This window comes from Balaenoptera ricei, chromosome 16 (genome assembly GCF_028023285.1).
Source record: "Balaenoptera ricei isolate mBalRic1 chromosome 16, mBalRic1.hap2, whole genome shotgun sequence".
In the NCBI taxonomy this organism is placed as follows: domain Eukaryota; kingdom Metazoa; phylum Chordata; class Mammalia; order Artiodactyla; family Balaenopteridae; genus Balaenoptera; species Balaenoptera ricei.
This window is the reverse complement of record NC_082654.1, coordinates 94,390,536-94,414,494: the sequence shown is the minus strand read 5'-3', so window position 1 is coordinate 94,414,494 and position 23,959 is coordinate 94,390,536. Positions and strand designations below refer to the sequence as shown.

The window sequence follows — 23,959 nt, the reverse complement described above, 5'->3', positions numbered from 1 at the left end:
CTACATATACCTATGCAAAGGCACAGAAACAAGGCCCTCCCAGATGACGGGCGGCTGTCTGGACAGCTGAGACTGGGGGTAGTTTTAAGTTTTTTCCCTTTTATTTTCTGAAGTTGCTACAATGAAATATATTGCTTAGGCGAGACCAAAAAAACAAGAGTATTTCTTAATATTAAATGAAATTTTAAAAAAGAGGAAAATAAAATTCCAATTCCAAACTAAACTCCCGAGAGTGGAAGCAGGAAGGAAGAGCAGGCAGGACACGGAGCCCCAGGCCCAGCACCTTCCCGCCGAGCATCCACCCGCACGACAGGGGCCACCAACCCCGCCCGGAGCGGCCACCCAGCCGACACCGAGTCCCCATGTTCTGACTTGCCCAGCTCCATCGGAAGATGCGCTCAGAGGGAGGGCAGAAAAGCGGTGTTTCAGAATACGTCCCATGCTTCTTGAAGAACATAAAAGGCAAAGATATTTAAACTGGGCTTCATTACACACCCATGTACCTGAAGTGAAAAAAACAAGTTCTACATAGTTCCTAGTGGGGAGAGGGGACCCCAAACCACTGGACCGAGACAAGAACCACATTTGGAATGGCCACAGGGGAGATCTGGCAAATTTTATTGAATTCAGGATCTATTTTCAGGATTCTATTGCAATACTTACTGCATAAAAAAAAAGTTAAGAAATAGTGTGAAAAAATAACTGTAAAATGCAATACATATCATATAAACTCCAAAGGATTTTCCACGTGATTCAATGCCGCGAATTCAAGCATCTGAGTCCTGCATCCTCCAGCTCTCTTGGACCCGGGGGCCACGGCTGCACGTCCGTGTGCAGCTTAGACGGCGTATCTTCTCTCTCCCTCGTGCTCTGCCTTGTGGTACTTCACGTAATCACTGTGCAGCTCCTTAAAGACGTCTCGCACCCCCGGCTGCAGCGAGGCCCGCAGGAACTGGATGTCGGGCTCGATGCACAGGTCCAGGATGAGGTAGATGCCCTCCTGCAGGAGGCCTTTCACCGCCGGATACAAGGTGACCTGGGAGGGGGGACACACTTCTCTGTGAGCGCAAACAGGCAGGTGCCAGACCCTTGAGGCTCTGACGAGGGATTCCAGCTTCTGCCACCAACTTGAGAGAAGATGTTCCTTTTAAAATGCCATTTTGCATGTAAGTTAAACAACTGACTATTCATACACTTTTAAGTTTATATTTGGGGGAAACAGAGGCCAACTCAAGCAAACAAAAACCTGAGATGTAGTAAAACATCACGAAATCACAGGGGTAGCTTTGCTATTCAGTGAATGATGCCTCCGCACTTACCAGGGGCATTTAAAAACTCGAATCTTTAGATTTAAAAAATCTTATGGTAGGACTTCCCTGGTGGCACAGTGGTTTAGAACCCGCCTGCCAATGCAGGGGATACAAGTTCAAGCCCTGGTCCAGGAAGATTCCACATGCTGCGGAGCAACTAAGCCCGTGCGCCACAACTACTGAGCCTGTACTCTAGAGCCTGTGAGCCACAACTACTGAGCCCACGTGCCACAACTACTGAGCCCACGTGCCACAACTACTGAGCCCACATGCCACAACTACTGAAGCCCGCATGCCTAGGGCCTGTGCTCCGTAACAAGAGAAGCCACCGCAATGAGAAGCCCGCGCACTGCAACGAAGAGTAGCCCCCGCTCGCCGCAACTAGAGAAAGCCCACGTGCAGCAACGAAGACCCAACGCTGCCTAAATAAATAAATAAATAAATTTATGGAATAAAAAATCTTATGGTAAGATCCATCTGAACACTGTGTCATATTCTTCCTCGTGGCCAATCACGTTGGAAGCTCTACTAACTGTGGGATGAGGGCGGCAATGTCGCCACCTCCCCCCAGAGCAGGGCAGGTAGGCAGTGGCTCTGACGCTCTCCAGTCGGATCCCTGATAGATCCCGTCACGTGGCTCAGTGTCAGACGTGACTTATAATTACCACTTCATAGATATTTTTACTTCTTTCAACAATAACACAATGGGCCCTAAATCCCTAAGTGCCCCAGAATGGTTTAATCGGTCCCTGTGTCCAAAGATGCAAGCCTTCCTAAAAATCTGGGTTAACCCAAATCTGGGCCACAGCTGGAGGAGCGGCAGCCCAGCTCTGGCGTGGCTACGTCGGCTACTGGCACGAACTTTGCGGATCAGAGATTCAGGCTGGTGTGTGGACAAAGAGGCCAGGACAGCAGGCACTACTCACCCTGCCAGAGCCGCCCAGGCTTCAGCCGGACCTGGGCAGGGCAGCGTCTGCCCACTGCAGCAGCTGCAGCCAGAAAGCAGCAGCAAGGTTCCGGCTGACAGGCCTGGGAAGTGGCCAGTTCTTCATTAGTGTCCTGATGACCTAGGAGTTCATGCCTCTCTGCAGACATGCAGCTTCTAGAGAGGATACATTTTATTAACTAGAAGAAGCATGATTCACCAAGGCAACCTCCAGGAGACAGAGTCCTAAAGAGGCGCTTTGTTTCTGCCCCTAAGAGGATGCTGTTCTTCACAGATATGGTTATTTTCACACAATAGCTCAAAAAACATTTGACAGGTGATCACCTTAATTAAATTTTACTGTTTTATAGATGATAAGAACATTCAAGGACCACAGGAGGAATGGCTTGTCTGTGATTCCATACTAAGGTATTAGGGAGGGAAAGAAAAAATAAAACAGACAAACTGAAAACAGAAGAAGTCCTTAACCTCACTAGCTGGGTGAGGGCTTGCTCATTCATTCACTGAATCACCACTCACTAAACAAATAATCCCGCTTCTAAAGGCAAAAAGAGGCGCAGTAATTTCCCCAGTGGCAGCACTGAGATCTGAACGGGGCATCTGAGTCCAGATGTCACAGCCCTTCAGCTGGTGTGTCTCCTTGTGAAGTACAGCCCGGAGCACAGGGAGTGGGGAATGGGACAGCAAGGCCGGTAGTATCAGGACAGCACAGCCCCTTCGCATCTTTACGTTAGACAGCTTATTTGGAAAACGGGAAAAAAGTTAATTTCTACAACGTTACGGTCATTGGCCAACGAATGGAAACATCTCTAAGTTAACCTAAAAGGACCTTAGGCCAGGGGAGTAGTGCAAACTATTTACTCTAAGCTATTGATATAGAGGGACAGTTGTAAATCTGACCTACGGGTAAAAGAGAAGATAAAAGTGACCGTAACTTCCCTGACACGTCTCCAGGATGACACATCTCTGCATGGAAGGAACAAGGTCTGTAGGAGCAGCTGCCCCTCCTGCCCGAGGCCGTCTCACCGTCATCGGCCCCAACCACCGAAAGACCTTCACCTACGCCGCCCGCTGCTGAAACACTTGCCATCTAGCCTGTAATTAAACTTCAACACGTCTTCCTGGTCTAGAAAGATTTATGGCTTTCTCAGTAGAAGCCTCTAATACATATGGAATACTTTCTTCATTCCCAATTTTAAAAACAAATAAGAGTTAAAACGTAGACTGTCCTGCCAGTGGATTCTGGGACGCAACAGCCTCAGATAATTCCCAATGCCTTTGGCCTTCAAGATTAAAATTAAAAAAATAGCAGATAAGCGTAAATTAGACACGAATAATGAGGCTGGCAAACCAGAGACTCTTCATAAAGTAATCTCAGAATAATAATCAGTGACTTCAGGGTTCAAATCACAGCCTCCGCTCTTGGCCCTTGGGTAAGTGATATTGCTGTGTCTCATTTTGTTCTTCAGTGAAACAAAAAAATCATGCCAGCTCGTGTTCCAGCAAAAGCTCACACATTAATGACTTGACTGCTTGGGAAACAACAAGATTCTATAAAAATGTTAAATAATTGCAAGGAAACCAAACCCCAAGCCCATATCTCATTCAAAGGACGACCTGCAGGGGCCCTTGTATGCGGTCCCAGCTCCCACACACCCGCCCACCGACCCGGCCAACCGTCCGCCCAAATGACAGACATCTCCACTGGCTGAGGGATTGGGGCCGGGGCTGTGGAAACACCCTGAAGCGGGGCCAGGATGGAAGCTGAGGCCACACCAGGCTTTCTAAGGAAGCCCATTCAGACGACCCTCCCTTGAGAAACGCCGGCACCTCTAATGGAACATATTTAACCAGTGGCTCACCACCATTCTTACGAGATTTACAAAGGGGGGTATTCTACTGAGAGCAAGATAAACGATGTAACTGTATATCTATACCTGCACAAGGAGGCAGATAAGACACCTGAACACACTACTTTAAGCCTCTGACATTCCATTTAAACAAGTAAGACATGAAGTCTTGCAACGAACTTACTACACAGGTCACGCGGGGTCTTGCGGAACTGTGAAAATAGCACACTGACACTCCAAAGTGAAATCACTGTTGAAGAATGAATGAATTATCCAGAATACTAAGGCCATAAGTCAGATTAATTGGGACCAGAGCGCTTAATCCAGTTGAACAAGTCTACTGGGATCTCCCCCAGGCCATCTACCTGAGCGTCGGAGAGCCGCCCCATGAGCCCCTGCTGCTGGGGGACCCCAGGACCACTCTTTCTGCCTCCTGCTCTTGGACCTGGGTAACATTTCACCTCCCTCATGACCCCAGAGACTGAGCAAAACAGCCCCAGGGTTTGTACCAGAGCAAGAAGAGACCTACCGGTGGCTGAGACCCCCCGCGACCCAGGCACCGCCAGTGCCCTGCGTCTTCGTGCAGCCTGCACGGGGACCCTCAGGGGCTGCCGTACACGCGGGACAGCCGCCACCGCACAGGACCGCCAGGCCCCACGGGTCGCTGGCCGCACAGCTGGGGGACCCCGCGACCGAGGACCGAGGCGGAAGCGCGTGGGGAGGCTGGTGGCTCGGCTTACCTTCTGCGCCTCCATCACATACTGGGCCACCATGAAGGGGGAAAACACCCTGAACTCCTCGGCCCGCAGTGCCACGTGGCTGTACATCCTTTCCACGAGGCGGGCGCACTCCAGCACCACTGGCAGGTCCTCTGCGCCTCCTGCAGAAGCAGAGTTTCCAAACTGATTAGCTCAGAAGCCGTGCGTTTTAACTCTTCCAATTTCACACTTTCAACATAGCCCCAATTATTCAAACCTTCCGTTTTTGTGTTTTTTTCTCCAGACTCTTTCCTTGGCTCAATTTGAAGACAGAATTAGGGAGACAGGATGTGTCCAAATATTGATCTATATTACAAAAGTAAGGGAACTTACAATCCTCAACAGTCCATGGGTTTTTTTAAGGGTCGGACTAGAATAACTAAGATTTTAGGGTGAAATCTACGATTGCTATTGTATTTAGAAAGGAAAATATGATTCTAAAGATAAGATGGCCTAATTATGTCTTTGCCTCGTTAAGTTTCAGAAATCATCTAGGATTTCTCCTTTATAGACAGACGTGAGACTCAACTATCATTACTAGACCTCTTGCTGGCTTCCCAGGTTTATTTCTGACCCCTAGTTCTTCCCACCCTAAAATGCCAGGATCACACACTCCTCCCAGGGGTTCTAACAGCCTGAAATGTCCCCGCGGCCCAGGTTACATGCGCCCCGGCCCCCGCCAGCCAGGCCGTCACAGCAGCAGGGGGGGACCCCAACTCAGCAGAGCAACCTCCCCGGTTTTCACTCAGCATAGTAATACACCGTTTTTATAAAATTCTAGAAAATGCAAACAAGCCTACAGTGACAAAAAACACATCAGTGGCTCCCTGGGGCTGGGGCTGGACCCCAAGAGGGCTCTTTCGGGGATGATGCAAATGCCCTGTGTTTTGACTGTTGGTGGTGCTTCCCGGCGCGAATTTACCCATCAAAATTCATTAACGTATATACTTTAAACAGATGCAGTTTGTTACACATATGTTAGGCGTCAATGAACTTGACTTTTGGAATGCACAGTATAATATGCAAATTTCTAAATACTGAGACTCTCCCCCGAATTAGAAATTTAGCAAGAATCAACAAACCTCAAGGCTGGAAAACAAGCTGTACCCATAATTTATGTGATTGTCATATGGAAGCTTGCTTCATTGGTAAACAAACACAACCTTGCTGAGCTGCAGCAGGAAAAGCTGCAGGAACTCCGCCCCCTTATAAGATGACCAGAGAGCTGGCTCTACCACTGCCCGTTCCTCCTTAATCTCCCCATTAAACTGTGAGCTCTGTGAGGGCAAGAATGGAATTGTAGACGCTTTTACATCCCCAGTAAATGACAGTAAATATTTCCTGAGTCTAGATACTTTTTTTCTCCAGAAAAGAACTATTTCAATTAGGGGATGTCAAATGCATTCACTGCTGTGGATATAGTTAAAAAAATGTCACAGTCTGAAATTTTTTAAATTGTTTTACGTGTTCATTTGATGATCTGAATATTTCTCTTACGTAAACTCAACCGTGTGGTTTTATCTTCCGTAACATATGTGGCCAGAGACACCTGTAAAATAAACACATTTGAAATCTGTATCTGATACTGTTACTCTGAATTACCTTTGTCTTTCTGCCGCCCTTCGCGTATAACTGAACACACCAATCTATGAAAACAGTTCAAGAAAGAAGGGATGGCTTTCAGCATTACCTGCAATGACAGACAAAAGAATATGAAAATATGTAGGCAACTGTTTATTTCAAGATCTACTTTAAAGAAGTTCATATTTATTTCCTTCTTAACCTTATCTATCAGGACGCTCAAAACAGTGTGGCAACTCCTTTTTGCCGGGATTTTCTAGGGAAACGCTCACCCTACTTACTTAACTCTTTTACATCCGTTTTCATGGTTCGGGGTGGGGCTTCCATGCTGCATAACTTTAGGAATCTAATGAAGCAATCCTAGTTTAGAATTTGCTGAGTCTGTCTTTTACTCTGTTAGTGGTGCATTCTGGAAATGGGTAGAAATAAATAACAAAACGTACAGTAGCCAGTGTATTCAAGTGTAATTGCCACTAGAGAAAAAGATTACATAAAGCAAATCCATTTAAAATGAGAAACAAAACTTCTCATTTTTCAGCAATGAAAAGGTCTGGCTGGGACTTGATCTTGAAAAATGATACGAAAGTTATAAAACAGGCTTCTTTTATACTCAACCGTCCTGAGATCATGATCAAAGCAATGCACTGTCCAATAAGGCAGCCACAAGCCACATGTGGCCACTGAAATGTTAATTAATTAAAGTTAAAATTCAGTTCCTAGTCATACAATTCCACATTTTACGTAGTCAAGACACGTGTGGCCAACGGTTCCTGTGCTGGGTTGTGCAGATACGGAACACGCCCGGCCCGGGAGAAGTTCTACTGGGCGGCACTGCTCTAAGGCTCAGGGTGAACAAGGAGTGAATCAAGTGTTGGGACTCTTTCCTTTGGTACAGTTTATCCAAGCAAAGTCTGGAGAGCATAACACCACATTCTTTATGTCAAGTTATCAGCTTCAGCAACATGTTCAGAAAGAGGTCATTTTTGCCAAAGTATTCCAGGGCGTCATCACATTTCCAGAGGCCCCGTCTTCCTCCTCTGCTATCACAGTGAATAAATGCACACAAATCCAGGGCCAGACCATCTGAGTTCATACCCTGGCTTAGTATGCAATCCCAGACAGAACACTGAACCTTTCTGTGCCTGTTTCCTCATTTGCAAAGTGAAGATAATAACAGGTTGTCGTGAGGGTTAAATAAGTTAAAACATGTCAAGAGCTCAGAATGGCACCAGCTGCGGATCGCCCTGCCGGGGACCCTGGCTGGCCTCACTCTGTGCTGCTCCCTTCACATTTACCCAAGCCGATTCCAGCCGGGGGCCCGTATCGACCCCCATCCACCGCCCACACGGCCCAACGGGTGGGCCCCGTTCCCCCAAGTCTGCCCCGCGGGCAATGAGTGTGAGCTGCCGTCGTTAAGTCACATCCTTCTTTACTGCAATACCATGTCATTATCCTTGTCAATTCTCTCCTTTCATTAAATGGTCTAATTCTGCTCAATGGTCATTCCTCACTGGTTTTGCAGGAGATGCATACAGTCTTCCAACGTCACTTTCATCAACTGCATGAAATCCTGAATCTTTTGCAAGATCTGCGGTGTCAGTTTATAATTGATTGGTATTGCATTTACATTCTACGGTCACACAAAAATCTAAGAATCAGCAGAGACCTGACAACAAAGAGCCTCACAAGATAGACAGGACCGAAGGCGATTCTTAAGTGGGGAGGACATTGGATGGAATGCTTAGTTTACCAGAGAATAAATTTTTTAAAAACTGCACTGCTGGCAGGTCTCCAACCTTAGAACATTAAAACACTTAAAAATATTTGAACGTGCCTATGTATATGTGTATCTGTCCTATTTGTTAAGTTCCCACGCTTCACACGTATAGCAGAGGCACAAATGAACACCCGCCAAGGAAATCCAGTCTTGTAGCTAAAATTCAGACTCAGCTGGGTGACATTGGTCAAATCATTCAGCAGCTCTGAGCATCAGTTTCTCTACCAATGAAATGGGATTGCCACCGACTACACAGACTTGCTGTAGGGGTGAAAGGAGACACACAGCAAATGTTCAATAAATGGTGGCTAAACTGGAATCTTTTCTACAGGGCATTTGCTCCTAGTCTTATTTTATTTAAAAAGCAGCACACTGTAAAACAAGAACTCAGGATGGTTCACTCCCTATACCCAACTGAATTATAAACCCGAGAAGAGATCTAAGCCAGTGAGCGACACTTAAATATATGATCTGCAAAAACAGAATAATTTCTAATGGGCTTCCAGAAACACCTAGTACACAGGTATGTTCAAAGTGTCAGATCCAACACAGCCTGATGTGAAGGTCACACATTTCTGTGCTTGAGAAATCACCTGGGCCCTAGAAATTACTCGAAGCCAAAAGTTTGTTTTGCAAATCATTGTTTTTCCCACGCCACTGCTCTTCTGAAGGATGCGTTTCCCTGCCCAGCGGGCGCCCTGCCCTCTTCACCTTCGGGTGACACTGCAGGATTGAGAAGAGCACGTTGTGGACCCGCAGGAAGATGCGCTCATACTCGGGAGGCCTCAGGGCGTCCAAGGGCACGGCCAGCAGGACACCGAAGGCCAGGCCAACGTGGTGCGGGTTGCTGATGGTCTCCTCCCCCTGCCTCAGCAGCGCAGCCAGGACGTCCAAGATGGGCCCGACCAGTGCCAGCGCCATGGGCTGTTCCCGACAAGCCTCTCGGGTCTGCAGCTACAGGGTGAGGAACAAGGGACAGAAGATGAAGGCGATTCTCCGGAGAAACAGCCCCAAACCCAAAATGACAGAGGGAAGAATGTCCAGACTCCAAAATGACCTGAGTGGTCACTGGGCAGTTCAAAGAGACAAGGAGACCAGCGTTCAACCCCCTGGGGGGGCACCTACTAGAGACTTGACCGTATTGGTCCACACCCTCTGACGGATGCGCCTACCATGAAGAGAAGTAATTTCTCATAGAAGAGTTGATTCACCTACTTTCTCAGAATAAAAAAACTTCACATCACACACATAACAATATTCTCCCAAAAAGATCCTTAGTTCTAAAATGTCTATAATTAAACTCCATTTGTTACATTTCATAAAGAACAGCTCTAGTTCAAGACATTCAATTATTGCTCTAAAGAATAAAGAGAAGAGACTGAAGCTGAGGGGTGGCCCAAAGTCTTACCTGGGTACCCTGGGCGAGCCCACCTGTGACAGCCCTCCTCACATGGCCAGCTGTAAACAGCACCCCAGCTGAGGCCGCCTGGGGCCTCTCACAGTGATCACCTTCTCTGGGTACCCTGGCTGTGCTGACGCTGTGCTATCCCCTTTAGAGTGACCTAAACGCCCAGCCTGCTGTTTATATCCACGTGGCCCTACTATGCGCTCGGCCAACACTGACCAGGCACTGCCCTGGGTCCTATTCCCCCCTCTCCCCGCCCTCTTCCTCCTGATGGTCCCCCTACACACACCTAAGTACAAATGGGCTTCGTCCACTAATGCAGATTCCCAGGGAAACAACAAAGTAACAAAACAAAAGATCAGAGAAGAAAGCAATGTCTATTCTCTAGACCCTTTTGCCCTGAGAATATGCTAACCCAGGGCAATGCTCTCACATAGCACAAGCTATAATCAGGGTTGATAACGAGGGTCAAATAGGCACTGCTTTTCCGAACCCAAGTCTGGGAATACTGACCCCAGGCTCTTTTGAGGGCAGGAACACAGACAGTCCCAGTCGGAACCAGGCTTTTGTTCTAATGAAACAAAAAGTCATGTGACTACTGTGCATGTTCACACGTGCCAAAATTTAACGTCTGCATAGGATTAACAATCGTCTATCTGCAACGTTACTATCCTAGTCTAGAGCCATTTTTTTTCTCACTGAATCGTCACTTAAACACACATATTCCTACACATGAATGAATGCACTAAACTGACCACAGAACTCTGTGTGGACACAGAGAGGCCCAGGACTCCTTCCCCTGTCACCTAATTTAAATGGAAGCCTCCTGTGGGCACCATGTTCCTTCCATTACGGACCACGGATGCTTCCTGACGCCCAAGGGCCTTCACATCACACCTACTGATGACACTACGTGTGCAGCCAGACAGAGGTGCTGCCTGGACACCCAGACAGAAAAGCAGTGTGCTTACAGCCGTCTTCAGGACACGGCCCCCGCAAACACACTCTGCATAATAAAACCCGAGCGTGACCGAAGAAGTGCCGCCCCGTCCGCACGTGAAAGGCAGGGGCCGGGGGACGCACAACCCAGAGGTACTCACCATTAGAGCCGTGACCACCTGTGGGCACGCACGCCAGAACAAACTGGCCTTCTCGCCACCAAATGGGCAGTTCAAGAGCAACTTGACCAACGTCACAGCCGACAAAACAGCCTAGGGGAAAAGGGAAAACACTCAACAGTGGGGGGAGCCGGCTCTCTCGGAATGCCCATCTCGGGAAGCAGGCTGGTCACCGGTGCTGCGACAAAGCAGAGCCCGTTAGAACCCCGCGCTGGGGCAGGGACGAGACCCAGCTTGGGTCAAGTCCTGAGGGTGGTGCCCTGCACGTCACCTGCGGGAAGAAATGAACAAGGCGAGCAGACTGCGGCGAAGGAAGGGCCTTCTCTGCAGCGTCTCACTAAACCGAACACGTAAATGTGCCAGGACCGTGAAACACAAGAGGCCATGGCGATCTAATCAGAGGCCCGTCTCGTCGAGGTGGCGTTGGAAGAGGAGGCCGCTGTACCTCACCCGCGAGAACCGCACGTGCGTAGGGGTGAAAGGAGACACGGACAACGTGCGACAATTAGACCAGGTGCCGGATGACAGGTGACGGTTTTCGACCATGGGAAGGGAGGGGAAGGGACTCAGTGACCCGTGCTGGGCATCTCTCACCATCCACTTCATCCACCGGCCCCTTCCTCCTGCCCCTAACGCTGCAGAGCCCACACCACGAAATCCTGGCTTCTGCCCTTTGCTCCCTGACCACAACCCCCTAAGCCCGAGCTGCGCTCCCCTCTCCCGCCCCGCTGCAGGGTGTGTCTCCCCACCGAGGGTCTGCTGGCTGGCGCCCCCAGCCCCCCCTCCTCGCACTCACCCGCGCTCACTGCGCTGTGCACGCACTACCCCCTCCCTGTCTCCATAGCAATGCCCCCCAGCCCCCCCCCAAAGCCTCTCCACCTCTGACCTCAGCTCAGCCTTACCCTCTCCACGACTCTCCTCTGACCATCTGACGGGCTTACGTAGAAGTTTATGGTTTGTCTCCCCTGGCTTGCTGAAGGGAAGCCCAGAGGCCTTCTCAAAGCTGAGCCCATCGGGCTGCGCACGCACAGTGAAGACTTCCAGAGGGAGGAGGGCGGCAGCAGAGATGGGCTTCGTGCTCACACAGAGATGTGAGTCCTCCCTGCTGCCCCCAATCTGCCCTCTCCAGCTCTCCTCCCACCCAAAGCAAAACCCAGCCCCTGGGTGCCGATTATAACCAGCAGTCAAGAAGCCACTCACACGGCAGAGAAAGCTCAGAACCAGAAGGCCTGGGCCGCCACCCTGGGCCCAGACAGCGAGCTCCCAGCCTTCCTCCGCCTGTGCGAGCAGGGACAGCCGCCGGCCGCTCCGGCACTCAGGGCCGTTCAGGGGACCGAAGTCGAGCACATCAGCCTCTGAGACACACAGGCCGAGTGGGAGTGAGGGGCTTCGTTAGCAACTACCAAACAGACTGGGGGGCTAAGGACCAAAGGGCAGCTCGTCACCCTGAAAGAGCCTCACATGGGACCCAGGCTACGTGACCAAACCAAGTAAAATCAGAAGTACGATGTGAGAGGTCCCACACAATGGATGTGAATGTAACTTTTTACGTGTCAGTATACGAGTACGGATTGATTTTGCACGTTTGTTTAGTTTCAGCGCTGACACCGCATTGCAAGTCACTTTTCCCATTGAAGCCCATATCACTTACATGCTGCCGCGCAAGGGAGAAAGGAGCAACCCACCTGCAGATCTGCTCTCCACATGTTACTGACGTCCAGTCCCTGGAGGACACACTGCAGCGCCATCCGGAAGTCCTCTGTCGTCCCAACCTCCAACATTTGGGTGAACAAGGCTCCCAAATGAGGCTCAATCTCCTCAACTACCTGAACCGGAATCGCAGGATCTGCGAGGAAAACAAAACTGCTGTGAGAGACAAGGGGCAGGTGAAATGGGGTACAGCTGCTAAAGGTCAGCATCTCAGGGACGCAGAAACGGTCATGGTGCAGGTCAAAACTGCAGGGCACATTCACAGCGTGACACCACCCTCTCACACCCAGCACCTGTGCCCTGCCTGTAGCACCTGGGCCCTGCCTGCAGCACCTGTGTCCTGCCCATAGCACCTGTGCCCTGCCCAAGGCACCTGTGCCCTGCCCGCGGCACCTGTGCCCTGCCCACGGCACCTGTGCCCTGCACCCGGCCCAGAGAAAAGCCCGAGAGAATAAGCAGGGGGACGGCGACGTTTAGCAGGGCTTACCTCTGGACCATGGGAGAAGGTGACTGGCACTTTCTTTATACTCTTTTTCTACTTTGCGTATATTCTTTTGTAAAATCAATAAGGGCACAGGGCTGGGGTGGTGCTTTTACACAGACGGGGATGTTGAAGAGATGGAAAGAACCCCAAGCTTGTGGGGACTGCCCGCCGCAGTCACCCAGTTGTTCCCACTTAATGCAGGACAGCCTTCTGAAGTACACCTGGTGTCCCCGGGTTTCATCAGAGAGCCCACGGTTAGGGAGTTCAAGGCCCTTTACAATCTGACTCCAGAGTAACTTTCCAGCCCCGTTCCAGCCAGCAGACTATCCCACACTGCAGAAGACCCTCCTACGCCCCAGTCTTTGCTTACGGGGGGCGGGCGGGACCAAGGCTTCAGAGAGAACATCTAGGTCCAAGTGTTCCACAAACTGTAAGATCCTGGATGCAGGACCTCTCTGGGCCTCAATTCCCTCATCCGTGAAATGGGCAGAACTGCACCAACTCCTGCGCTTGGCAAATCCAAGAAAGGGCACCGCAGACTCCCATCCCTGGAAAGCTGAGCGTCAGCACTGCCGCGTCACCCGCCCTCCCGTCACCCACCTCCCATGGCGGAGGCCTCGCCTGCCTGCACAGTCCACCGTCCTGGTCGTTTCAGAGTCTTTCCTCACCCTGTGACTCAGGTAGCTTGTGTGAATGTCTACTAAATTAGACAAGTCAAAATCAACAGCTCATTCATCTCCAGAGGAGGACACAGTTCCACATATAGATGAAGCGTTTTTAAACTGATGGGTTCTTATAATTGAACTGAGGCAGCTGATTCTCCTGTCAGAGAGCATTTCTTACAAATGCTCATTTTTCTGAGCTGAAACCTACCTGAATCACCACCACTGAGGACCCAGGTGGCCACCTTAACCCTCCCTCTCCCAGCCCCAAGCCTTGGGCCACTCCCCCCTTGGCCTTTGCTCCAGACCTCCCACCACCCTGGTCCCTTCTCTAGGCCCAGTCTAGCAGCTCAGGTGCCTGAGGCCTGGGCCCTGGGGCAGTGCTCAGGCCTGCAGTCTGGGGGAGCAGTGGGGTGGCTGGCCTCACCCCCGACCGCGGCTCTGCCCCCTAAGTCAAAGGTACCACCAGTCCAAGAACACACAGTTAGGACTTAGGGGCCACCTCCACTGCAGGGATAAAGGCGGACACTGCGTTCTACAGGGGGTTGCAGGGATAAAGGGGGACACTGCATTCTGTCTAACGAAGGGGCAGGGGGGTCAGAGCTTCGGACCACCGGGGGCCATATCTTAGGACGGTCGTTTAGAATGCTCTAACCAGTGTTAACAGAAGACTGAATTTCAGCCCCCATTAAGAAGGTGACACCATTCCCTAGGACAGTAGCTGACAGGGTGAGACAGAACACGTGAGACTGAAGCCTTTCAGTCAATCCACAACCAGGGCAGATCAGAAAGGGGGGCAGCAGAGTGTCCTTCAGGCTACAGCACACCAGCCCTGGCCTTGGCCCAGGCGGCCTTGCTTCCTACAGGGGCCCAGTGAACACGTGTGTGTGCTGTGATGGCTGGGCTAGGCTGGCCGACTCCCCAGCCCCACCTCAGATGACTGCCCTAACTAGCCTCCACCTCAGTAACAACCACACCAGAAACAAGAAGAAAATGGACCCGCGCCCACTGGGAACAGTGCCACCCTCATGAGCTCAAGTTAGGGACGGACCCTAGCCTGCTAACCTCTGACCTCGGGGACAGCAGGTAGTGACTGTCCTGCTGGAGAGAATGAAGACACCGGCTGGGTTTTCAGTCCTGATTAGCTGGCCGGCAAGGGTGACATCCGACTACAACACTGCAATGACATCACAGGCTGAGCCTCTGCCCAATCAGCACCCACAGCCCCACGACGCCCGGTACCACTCTGAGACCTGCGGGATGATGTCCTGCCCTCAAGGAATTTTATGAGGTTCCCTATAAAGTAAGTCACTTGGAGTTTTGAAAAGTTGGCAGATTTTATCTTTCTGAAGTCCACTGATGGCGCTGAAGATCTGATACTGAAGGGCCTACGAATAAAGATGCAACTATCTATGTTGACCTCTGGGGCCAGGACAGAAAAAGGCTAAAACAGAGAAGAGTGGTTCAAAACTATAAACTAGAACAATCTCCAAAATAAGTGAAAAACTAAAGTGCAAAACAATATACCTAGAAGGCTGCTGTTTGTCTAAAAAGCAGGAAAGCAACTGTGAAGGTAACTGCTTACAGGTGCAGAGAAGGCAGAGGCCAGAAACGAACTCCGGGGAGGGAGAGTTTCTCCCAGCTCATCGTGTGGTACCTTCGGAAATGCAGACCTGCTCCAAAAAGGAGAGGGGCAGCAACTTACCTGGCTGCCGCTTAGCGACCTCTCACCAAAAGCTCTACAGTACAGAACTAGCTCAAGAGAAGACGTCTCACCTGCAAGGACTTTTCTCACAGATTGAAACACGGAGGTAAACACAGACTCCTTCTGGGGGTGCAGTTCTGGGGCTAAAAAGAACAGAGTCAAAAACTGCACGGCTGCCTGGAGAGATGGGGTGTCTCCCGCTAGAGCCGGCAACTCCGACAGGATCTGAGAGTAGACAGCCTGGTAGAGGGCGGCATGGGGCAGCAGCACGTGGTCCGTCCCTCCGGGAACCTCTGTCCCGCTGTGCCCGGAGCACAGGGCCACATCGGCCTCCAAGAGCGAGGCGACCGACGAGAGGACGGGGGGCGGGAGGCGGCGGTCCCGGGCCCCGCGGGCGGCGCAGAGCTGGAGAATGGCCCCCGCCTGCAGCACGGCCGCCTGCAACAGCTCGCGCGGCGCTTCCAGGGCCTCGTGCTGCTTCTGCGCCTTGACTAAAGGCCCCAGCACTTGGCACAGCTTGGTTAAAGACACCAGAAGGAGCTGCTGGCCCAGAGGTGTCTGATCTCCCGACCGTCCGCCTGAAGTTGCTTCAGGGCGCAGGTGGGACCTCGAGAGGAATGCGAGGATTTTCCCGAAATTGAGCCCCGGGCTGAGCTTCCTCTGGAGCAGCATTCCCAGCGGCTGTTCTAAGAAGGTCCCCACCACCTGGAGGAATTCCAGCCAAGAGGGGTCATCCACGTCCACAAGAAACCTCCTACTGGCTCTGAACAAGGAGGTCAGAGTGATCTCAAAGATGTCGCTAACGTACATGACCCTGAGCGCCGACTGGGCGCTCTTCCCTCTCTGCAGGTGACCGAGGAGCCGGTAGCACGTCATCAAACACCTGAGGGTCAGCGAGGAGGGGCAAGAGCTGCCCGGCGTGGCGACGGCCACGGTCAGCAACAGGAGAAAACAATGCACATGACAGGGGGGCAGGAGGCTGTCCAGCTGCAGAGCAGAAAGAACCTCCAAAAGCCGAAGAACGCCCTCCAGCTGCTCCCCCTCCAGCTCAACGGGGGAGTCACCCCTGGCCAAGGAGAGTAAGCTTTGGGCGATTTCTCCTCTTGGCTCTACGCCTTCAGATCCGACCTTTGGAAATCTGCTTTCCCAGTGAGCCACGGCCACGTAATCCCCTTCAAAAAGCCAGGGCAGCTGCTGGCGGAGAAGAGCAGGGCCCCTCCGGGCGCCGGCACACAGGATGCCGGCGCAGCTCGCGGTCACGCACAGTAAGAACGCAGAGTGGAGGGACTGCATTTCGGGGAAGAGAGGGCTGTGGAGGACGGCCTTCGATATGTTTTCAAGTGTGATGTCTGGCTCCTCCTCCGCTGAGCCCTCCTGGGCTTTGCTCGTTGGCAAAGTTCTCAGCAGGACACCGGCCAGGTACCGCAGGTCGTCCGGACAAAGATAGGGTGTTAAAATCGTGAGATGGGACACGACCGAGTGCCAGTGGGCGACGGGGTAGGTGAGCGCACTCACTGTCCCCACCTGGCCGTCCCAGGAGGCCGTCGTCCCCCGGGTCAGGCTCGCTCTCCCGGAGCCCAGGATGTAGGCGGCGTCGCGCCTCAGAGCGAGGAGGGCTTCTTCAGACTGGACGCCAGTTTGCAGCAAGGTGTTTTTCATTCTCTGCAGGTGGAGCTGCTCCAAGCAGTACCTGCCGAGGGAGTCGGACTGAGCCGTAAATGCCTCTATCTCCTTCCAGTGCTTGGCCTCCAGGCCCGGGAGCAGCAGGGGGAGGCCCGAGGGCTCCGGGGCGGTGCCTGCGAGGGCCCCGGGCTCAGAGCGGTACGGGCCGCAGCTCAAGCCCAGCACAGTGTCCACCTGGGCCCAGGTGTGGGCAAGCAGGAGCGCAGAGTCACCGACCCTCTGTCGCCAGGGCTCGGGCACCAAGGGCCGCGGCTGGCGGAGGAGGTCCAGCAGGGGCCGCACGAGGCCCCGCAGCATCTCGTCCATGGTGCGCCGCGTGCGCCTGACCACGGGCAGGGGCGAGTCGCCATCCAGGCTCCGCGCGTGGACCATGACGCAGTGCAGCAGCGAGCTCAGGGACACGGACTTCAGGGCCATGTCCATGTCACCCCGCAAATCAGGCAGGACCAGGGACTGGAACCTCTCCAGCATGAGGGCCCAGGCGTCCAGGACCTGGCTCGGGGGCAGATCCGGGAGGCACTCGCGGAGCACAGCAGCGGGGCCTGCGGACAGCACGGGCAGCCTGAGCGCCTCGGCCGCGGGGCGACAGATCACCCCCAGCACCTCCCTGAACAGCCGGGGCACCTGCCGGAGCTTGGCGAACGTCTGGAAGAGCGTGTGGATCAGCGCCTCCTGGGCTTTCTGGGTCCGCGACTCTGTGACTTCTGCATCGATCCAAGCTGAAGACAACAGGTCATCCAGGTCTGGCTCCAGAATCAAATGATTCAGAGACAGCAAAACCTTGAGGCAGCGGAACCAGGCTGGCACGGGGGCCTGCGGATGGTTCAGCAGCATCTCGGCCAGACGGCGGTAGAAGTGGAACTGAGTCTCCCCGTGCCGAATCCGGTCAGTGGCAATGTTGTAGATAGTACTACTGGCCACTGAATTTAGCAGCTGTTCCAAGGCCAGGAGTTCCGTGGTCCAATCAGACGCAGGCAGGGCTTGCAACTGCTCCTCCTGCAGGTGGGAAATCCTTAAGCAACCAAACAGCCGAGGGAGCACCTTGAAGCAGAGCAGCCGGTTCCCCTCCGTGAGGTAAGAATCTACAAAGAGCTTGTACAGCAAGGCCACGGAGTTGGCCACCACAGCAGCCTGAAGGGACGGTTCACAGTAGCCAGGATCCACCAGCCTGGCCATCACGGTGCCCAGGGGCGCTAGGAGATTCTTCATGGCCCCCATCTTCGTGTCACCCTGCTGCTGGTCCAAGAGCTCCTCTTTGTAGGAAGGGAGCAGCTCGGCCTGAAAAGCTCCGCCTCGAAGCACGGCCTCAATCTGACTCCTAATGTCCCGGCCTAGTGCCGGCCGCAGCTGGCCCTGGCCAGCCTGGGTCCACGTGCCTGCTGAGAGTAAGTGTCTCAGGACCAGGCAGGGCTGGAGCAAGTGTGTGGTCACCTCCCCAAAGGTGCGTCTCGGGTTGACCTGCTGCCGCTGAATCGAGAGGTAAAGGCCGAGGGTCAGGTGAAGAACCTCGAACAACTGGGGCATCACGGCTCCCGGCTGCCTACAGGCCAACCAGCACAGCTGGCTCAGCAGGTCGACCGTCAGCTCCTGCCTGGCCGTGTACATGACAGCAAGGGCGGGCGTCGAGAGGATACCCTGGCAGCAGTTCAGCACAACACAGATGCTCCTCTGAGATCCCAAGAGAGCGAACTCGGCCATTCTCTCATTGATGATCTGAGCATTAAGAAAGAAAGAAAACTCATCACTGACCCTAAACCCACACGTACACACAAAAAATACAACACAATCAGTGTGAACTCACTCCTTGCCCTCATCTGAATGAGAAAGAAATGCCCAGATTCGCACATCTAAATGAACGTGGCATTTCCTTAGCGCACCAAAGGAAGGCAGAGGACCTGTCGTAACTCCTACACACATCCATGTCCTACCCGTATAAACTTGGGAAGGGGCTCAGTGCCTTTGTAAATTTGCTGTGCCTTTTTAAAGAGTAGAGTTTTATAAGGCTTAAACCTCAAAGATTTCACTTTTTCTTAGATCCTAAACCTATAATTCAACTTAGATGCTACAGGTAGATGGACAGTGGCCTTGGGTTATGATCCTGTGGTCCAAAACACATTTTTATAATCAGTCATACTGTTTGTATTTAAAAAGCCAAAGCAAAAGGCATTCTTAAAAGAGAAAAGCAAACGCTGCCAGCTACTACTTAATATACAGCAAACCCACAGTCTATTGCTTCCAAAATTCTGAAATTCACAAACACCAGAAATTATGAGGGCCAGGCAGGTTCCAAAGTTCACTTATAGGCTAAGTGACTTGCTCCCAGCCTTACGGCATCTGATTATCAAATTTATCCTAGGTGTTAAGTTAGCAGTAGCCCAAGGACACAGGTGTGTTTATCTCCATCCGAGTAACTGCTGGCTCTGGAAAAGCCAAAACAAAGATATCACATACTTAAATGCCAGCACACTTACTACAGTGATCTCCAAACTTTTCTGATTATACAACTTTTTCCACACTTACACCTGATAAGGTTATAAATTATATGTATGCACTATAGTACTAGTATCTTATATAATTATAAAGCATACATAGAAATTCAAGTGACTTTTTAGAAAACATATAGAGATGTAAGATTTTCTTCCCACATTCCCAAAGAACCATTCAGAATAACCCACTTTGGTGACCACTGGTCTATCATTTTAAAAAGTGACACAATTTAGAGCATAATTTCAAGAACCACTAAAGCCTATGAACCATCAGGCATCAACCATTTAATTCTTCTGTTCCCAGCCTCTACTGCTTTTCTCCTCCTGCCCGCACGCTCGTGTGGGTGAGGCTGCAGGGTAGAGCGCAGGCTTTGCCGTCAGACAGATGGAGGTTCAAATCCCAGCTCTGCCACTTACTTGCTGTGTGACTTTCGGCAGGTTACCTGGCCCACGTTCAGTGCTCATTATTCGTGCTTTTTATTGTCACCAGCTATCCTCACAGTATTTCAAAATACTCAGTATTGACAGTGAAGTTCATAATCCCGACCTGAGACTTCAAAATCACTGAGTCAAAAACCTTTGAGGAAATTCTCATCCAGAGTTTGGCCTTTGACCTCCCTCCAGTCCAGCAGAAAGGTGAAAAAACAAAAGTCATAAAGTAGCATCATTTGCTGGCTACCTTTTCCAACTAAAAAGGTAATTAACCACTTTACGAAAAAGTTCTAAGCTTTTCATAATATAAAGTGCTTAGCATGGTGTAGAGCATACGATGTGCATTCAATAAATATCAGTCATTATTATAACTCTAAAAATATTATTTCTTTCTCCTCCCCTACCTTGATATTTTCTGTATCTTCATATAATTAACCGTAAGACAAATAAGCCTCCAGCATTAACAGGAAATCAATAGAGATACATGTAGCACTTACAGGATAACACAGGAAACTGTTAATTACCTTGATGAGGGAAATCTGAAGGTTAATTGTCTTTCCATTCTTGAGGAGATTCTGCAATTTTCTGCTATGTAGAATGTTATCCATATAGATCCAAAGCCTTTCAACAATGTCTTCCTTCAGTTCAAGTTTTTTCTTATAAAACGCAACCAATGACTGTCGTGCCCAGTCAAGTAATACCTGAATTTGGAATATACTTTAAAAATAAATGAATTTCTTTACCAAGAAAGAAAGACACTGGACATTTATAGGGACATCACATGCATAACCAAATACAATTGCCAGGGGGGAAAAACTCTCCTTTATAACTTATCTTTGGTAACATTATGTTATGTTTCGGTGTCTTAAAATATTTATTATTAAAGTATCAATCAAAAAAAACTGTGTCTTCATATGGGGCCAATAAAAAGTTTCAAGAGAAACGGTTTCTTCTAACTAATCGCTTCTAAGTTTTAAAAGTTAAAAGCACAACAACAATTGCTCAGAATGGCCACAAAAGGAATGACACACAAAAGCAAAAATGCAGAGTCAGAAGACCAGGGTTTGCGTCCTGGCTTCCCGAGTTACCTGCAGCTTCATCCCTAAACCTATTTACCCTGTTCAGAAGACAGAGAGTCTTCTATGAAATGATTCAGAAGTGCTGTATTAAAAGGAGGGCTGGACATAAACAGTTTCCATTATTGTGACATGTTTCCTTATTCATAAACACAAAGAAAGGTGGTGAGGCTTCAGCTCAGGACACCAGAACTGTCAATAACAGCATGAATAGTGACAAATGCTAAAAGGAAAAAACTCTCTCCGGAGAAGGGTAGTGGAAATCTTGATGAAATTGCCTGCCACGGCTGCCAGGTCAAGCAGCCAAAATGATTCTCAGGTGCAGCCAGATTTAGAAACTACTAGCTCTGCTAGTGCTCTACATACTGGACCTCATCATTTCAATGGCTGTAATCCACCTGACGCATTTTGCGCTGCTTAATACTAGCAAATGAGTATCTAACTGCATGAGGTCATCATCCTGGTGTCTCCATTGTATTAACTGTTTTTCTTAATCAGATAAGCTTGAGAAATGTTAACAAAGAGCTATGTCTTTCTTGGTTCCTAATCTGTTTCTAATCTATTGGTTTCTAATCTATTTCCCCTCAGTTTATTACAAATGCTAAAGCTTCTCTACTTCCCAGCCTTCGATTCATCAAGTTCCAAAGATGTTTAACAAAGCACCAACAAGAATTGCTCATGGAGCATCACTTAGGATTTACAAACAAATGAAGCTGCCAACAGACTCAGAACTTAACTTCTGTAACCTAAATCCTAATTTGCTCACTAATGCACATACTTAATTCGGAATATAAGGGATGTTTCCAAACATAAACGAAATGCTGAGGTTTTGTAACAGAAAAGCTTTGTTAATGTAATACCTAACTACTTACTTTTTCTCACTGATAGGACTTTTAACTTCCTAACCATGTTTCCTTCCCCGACCTTTTCTCTAATCTTTTTAAATTTTAACTAAATGTCAATATGCGATTTACATAAGTGATCATTAGTTTAGGTTGTAAAAATGTAACTTTCACATTAAACTTACTTGTTCTTTATTTGGAAGAACACACTGATGGGAAATCCAAGCAAAGTGAGCTAGTTTTAGTTTATCTTCCCAGGAAGTTGTCTTGCTTTTAAGTTTTAGAGAAATGCCAGAATAAACAGCAGCCATTGCTGCGCTTTACCTACAATTTAAAGCAATGGAAAAAATTTATATTTTTTTAATATAAAGGACCAGAATATTAAGGTCAAACTTAATAGGCATCAGAAAATGAACACTATGTACCTTCCTGTCTACATAACTTATACTCCTTTAAAAATATTTTTCTAATGAATTAAAACACTGTTGGGCAGAAATTTATACCTAAGATGCTTGAGTCCATGAGTTTTTTGGAGGAAATTCAAACAGAAGATGGATTACACACACACGTACAAGTATTCCTGCTGTGATCAAACATCACATCCTCAGAGGTCAGTGCGCAGGAATTCAATGGAACAAAACCCAGTGTTCAAATTACTTGTGAAAAGATTCGTTCACACGTGGTTTTAGATTGAAAGAGTTGTTTCTGCAAAAATATTCTAATACATACTATAGAGTATATACTAGGACCCACCCCACTGAACAGTTTAAAAAGATAAATAAGCAGTATTTGGAAATAGTAATATTTCTCCAAGTACAAAAGAAATATAGTATAAACCCAGTCCCAACAGAAAGAATGTTTTTTCAGCTGCAACAGTAACTTCATAAACTTACCAACACACACTGCTTCTAAGACTCTACAGAATATAGTTACACGATTAACGCTGGAAAAATACAATACAATTATGAATAAAGAAGGAACACAAACATACCAACCACCTATAATCCTATAAAACTGAGGTAAATGTAGCTTTGAGTTTCCTAAAAGCCATAGTAAGAAGGGGAAAACATATCAGGTTAAGTCATTTTCATTACATAAAAGTAAACAAGTCAGTTCCTCAAGGGAGAAAGTTTTTCATGATTCTTAATACTGAAATAAAATTATCGTAAATTACAACAAAATAGGACCAATGAAATACCAAGAAAAGATCGCGGCCCCGTGATTCCAATTTAAATACTGTCAAACCAAAACAATTTGCTATCCTGAGAACCGGATCGCTGGATTTTTTAAATCTAAGGGGTCTGAAATCCTACAGACTTACCTTCAGAGCTAATTCTCAATAGGGATCTTTACAGGGAATGAGCGAACATCGGATCAAAGACAGTTAGGTTCAGCATGGTACCCTTCACTCTATTACAGAGGCCAGAACAGTCAAAGGCTGTCAGTCTTCCTCTTTGTCAAAACGTCCAATATCCATTCAACAGCTACTAATTTAACTTCTAAATTCAATGTTATACAGCCATCGCGACAGCTACAAAGTACTTTAAAAGTACCTGCAGAACTGGCTACAAAGACGCCCCATACACCCTCCCGGATATGTCAACCTTGGGCTCTCGGTGCCCGCAGCGATCCCTGCGAGCGGGCGTGGAAAGCCCGGTGCGGACCGCAAAGCCGCGTCCGTCCTCACGTGGCCACGCTAAACCCTGCGGAACAGAAGGAAGCGAGCAGCCAGGAGCGAGGCGAGAGGCCGCCGGAGGAGCAAGCCAGCGGGGGATGGCCGTGCCCAGGTAGGGAGCTCACCTGGAGGCACCTGGTCACCTGGGAGGGACCGCGGGCGGGGCGGAGGGCCGGCTGGGAGAGGGCTCACCTGCAGGCCGCCCCCAGGTGAGGAACTCACGCAGACCCCACCGTGAGGGGCGGCGGGCGGGGCGGAGGGCAGTCACCGGGTGGGGAGCTCTCCCGGCGGCCAGCCCCGGATGGGGACCGCGCGGGGACGAACGGCCGCAGCGGCGGCGGGACCGACTCCAGGGCCACCACGTGGGGCTTCGCGCTCCTTCCTCCGGACTCCGGCTGCGCGGGGAGCGGCGGGGCGGCGCTGGACGGGGCGGAAGGAACGTGGGGCGGGGCGGCTCGC

The 23,959-nt window shown here is 50.0% G+C and overlaps 1 protein-coding gene across 4 annotated transcripts; it reads right to left on the bottom strand.

The window, feature by feature from the left end:
- On the bottom strand, window positions 1–23,887 carry URB2 (URB2 ribosome biogenesis homolog). Of its 4 annotated transcripts, XR_009497992.1 has the most exons (11): window positions 23,693–23,887; window positions 22,011–22,149; window positions 20,432–20,608; window positions 15,378–18,702; window positions 12,431–12,591; window positions 10,728–10,838; window positions 8,934–9,176; window positions 6,467–6,554; window positions 4,847–4,986; window positions 2,237–2,412; window positions 951–1,036 (listed from the first exon to the last, which is right to left on the bottom strand). XR_009497992.1 is itself a non-coding variant. In XM_059900121.1 (10 exons), the coding sequence occupies exons 2-10, from the start codon at window positions 22,134–22,136 to the stop codon at window positions 839–841; spliced, it is 4,569 nt and encodes a 1,522-aa protein (XP_059756104.1). In that variant the 5' UTR covers window positions 22,137–22,149; window positions 23,626–23,887; the 3' UTR covers window positions 1–838. The 4 variants fall into 4 exon arrangements, 3 of the variants coding, with proteins under 3 accessions (XP_059756104.1, XP_059756103.1, XP_059756106.1); XM_059900121.1 differs by lacking the exon at window positions 2,237–2,412 and having other exon boundaries at window positions 1–1,036; window positions 23,626–23,887; XM_059900120.1 differs by lacking the exon at window positions 2,237–2,412 and having other exon boundaries at window positions 1–1,036.
- Window positions 23,888–23,959: the final 72 nt, after the last annotated feature.

Coding starts and splice junctions, on each gene's coding strand:
- URB2 (XM_059900121.1), bottom strand. CDS start 22,136: ATGGCTGCTGTTTATTCTGGCATTTCTCTAAAACTTAAAAGCAAGACA. Junction 10,839..12,430: donor TGTGGAGAGCAGATCTGCAG/GTGGGTTGCTCC, acceptor CTTTTCCCCTAG/GCTGTTTTGTCGGCTGTGAC. Junction 9,177..10,727: donor AGGTGGTCACGGCTCTAATG/GTGAGTACCTCT, acceptor CTCACCCTGTAG/CTGCAGACCCGAGAGGCTTG.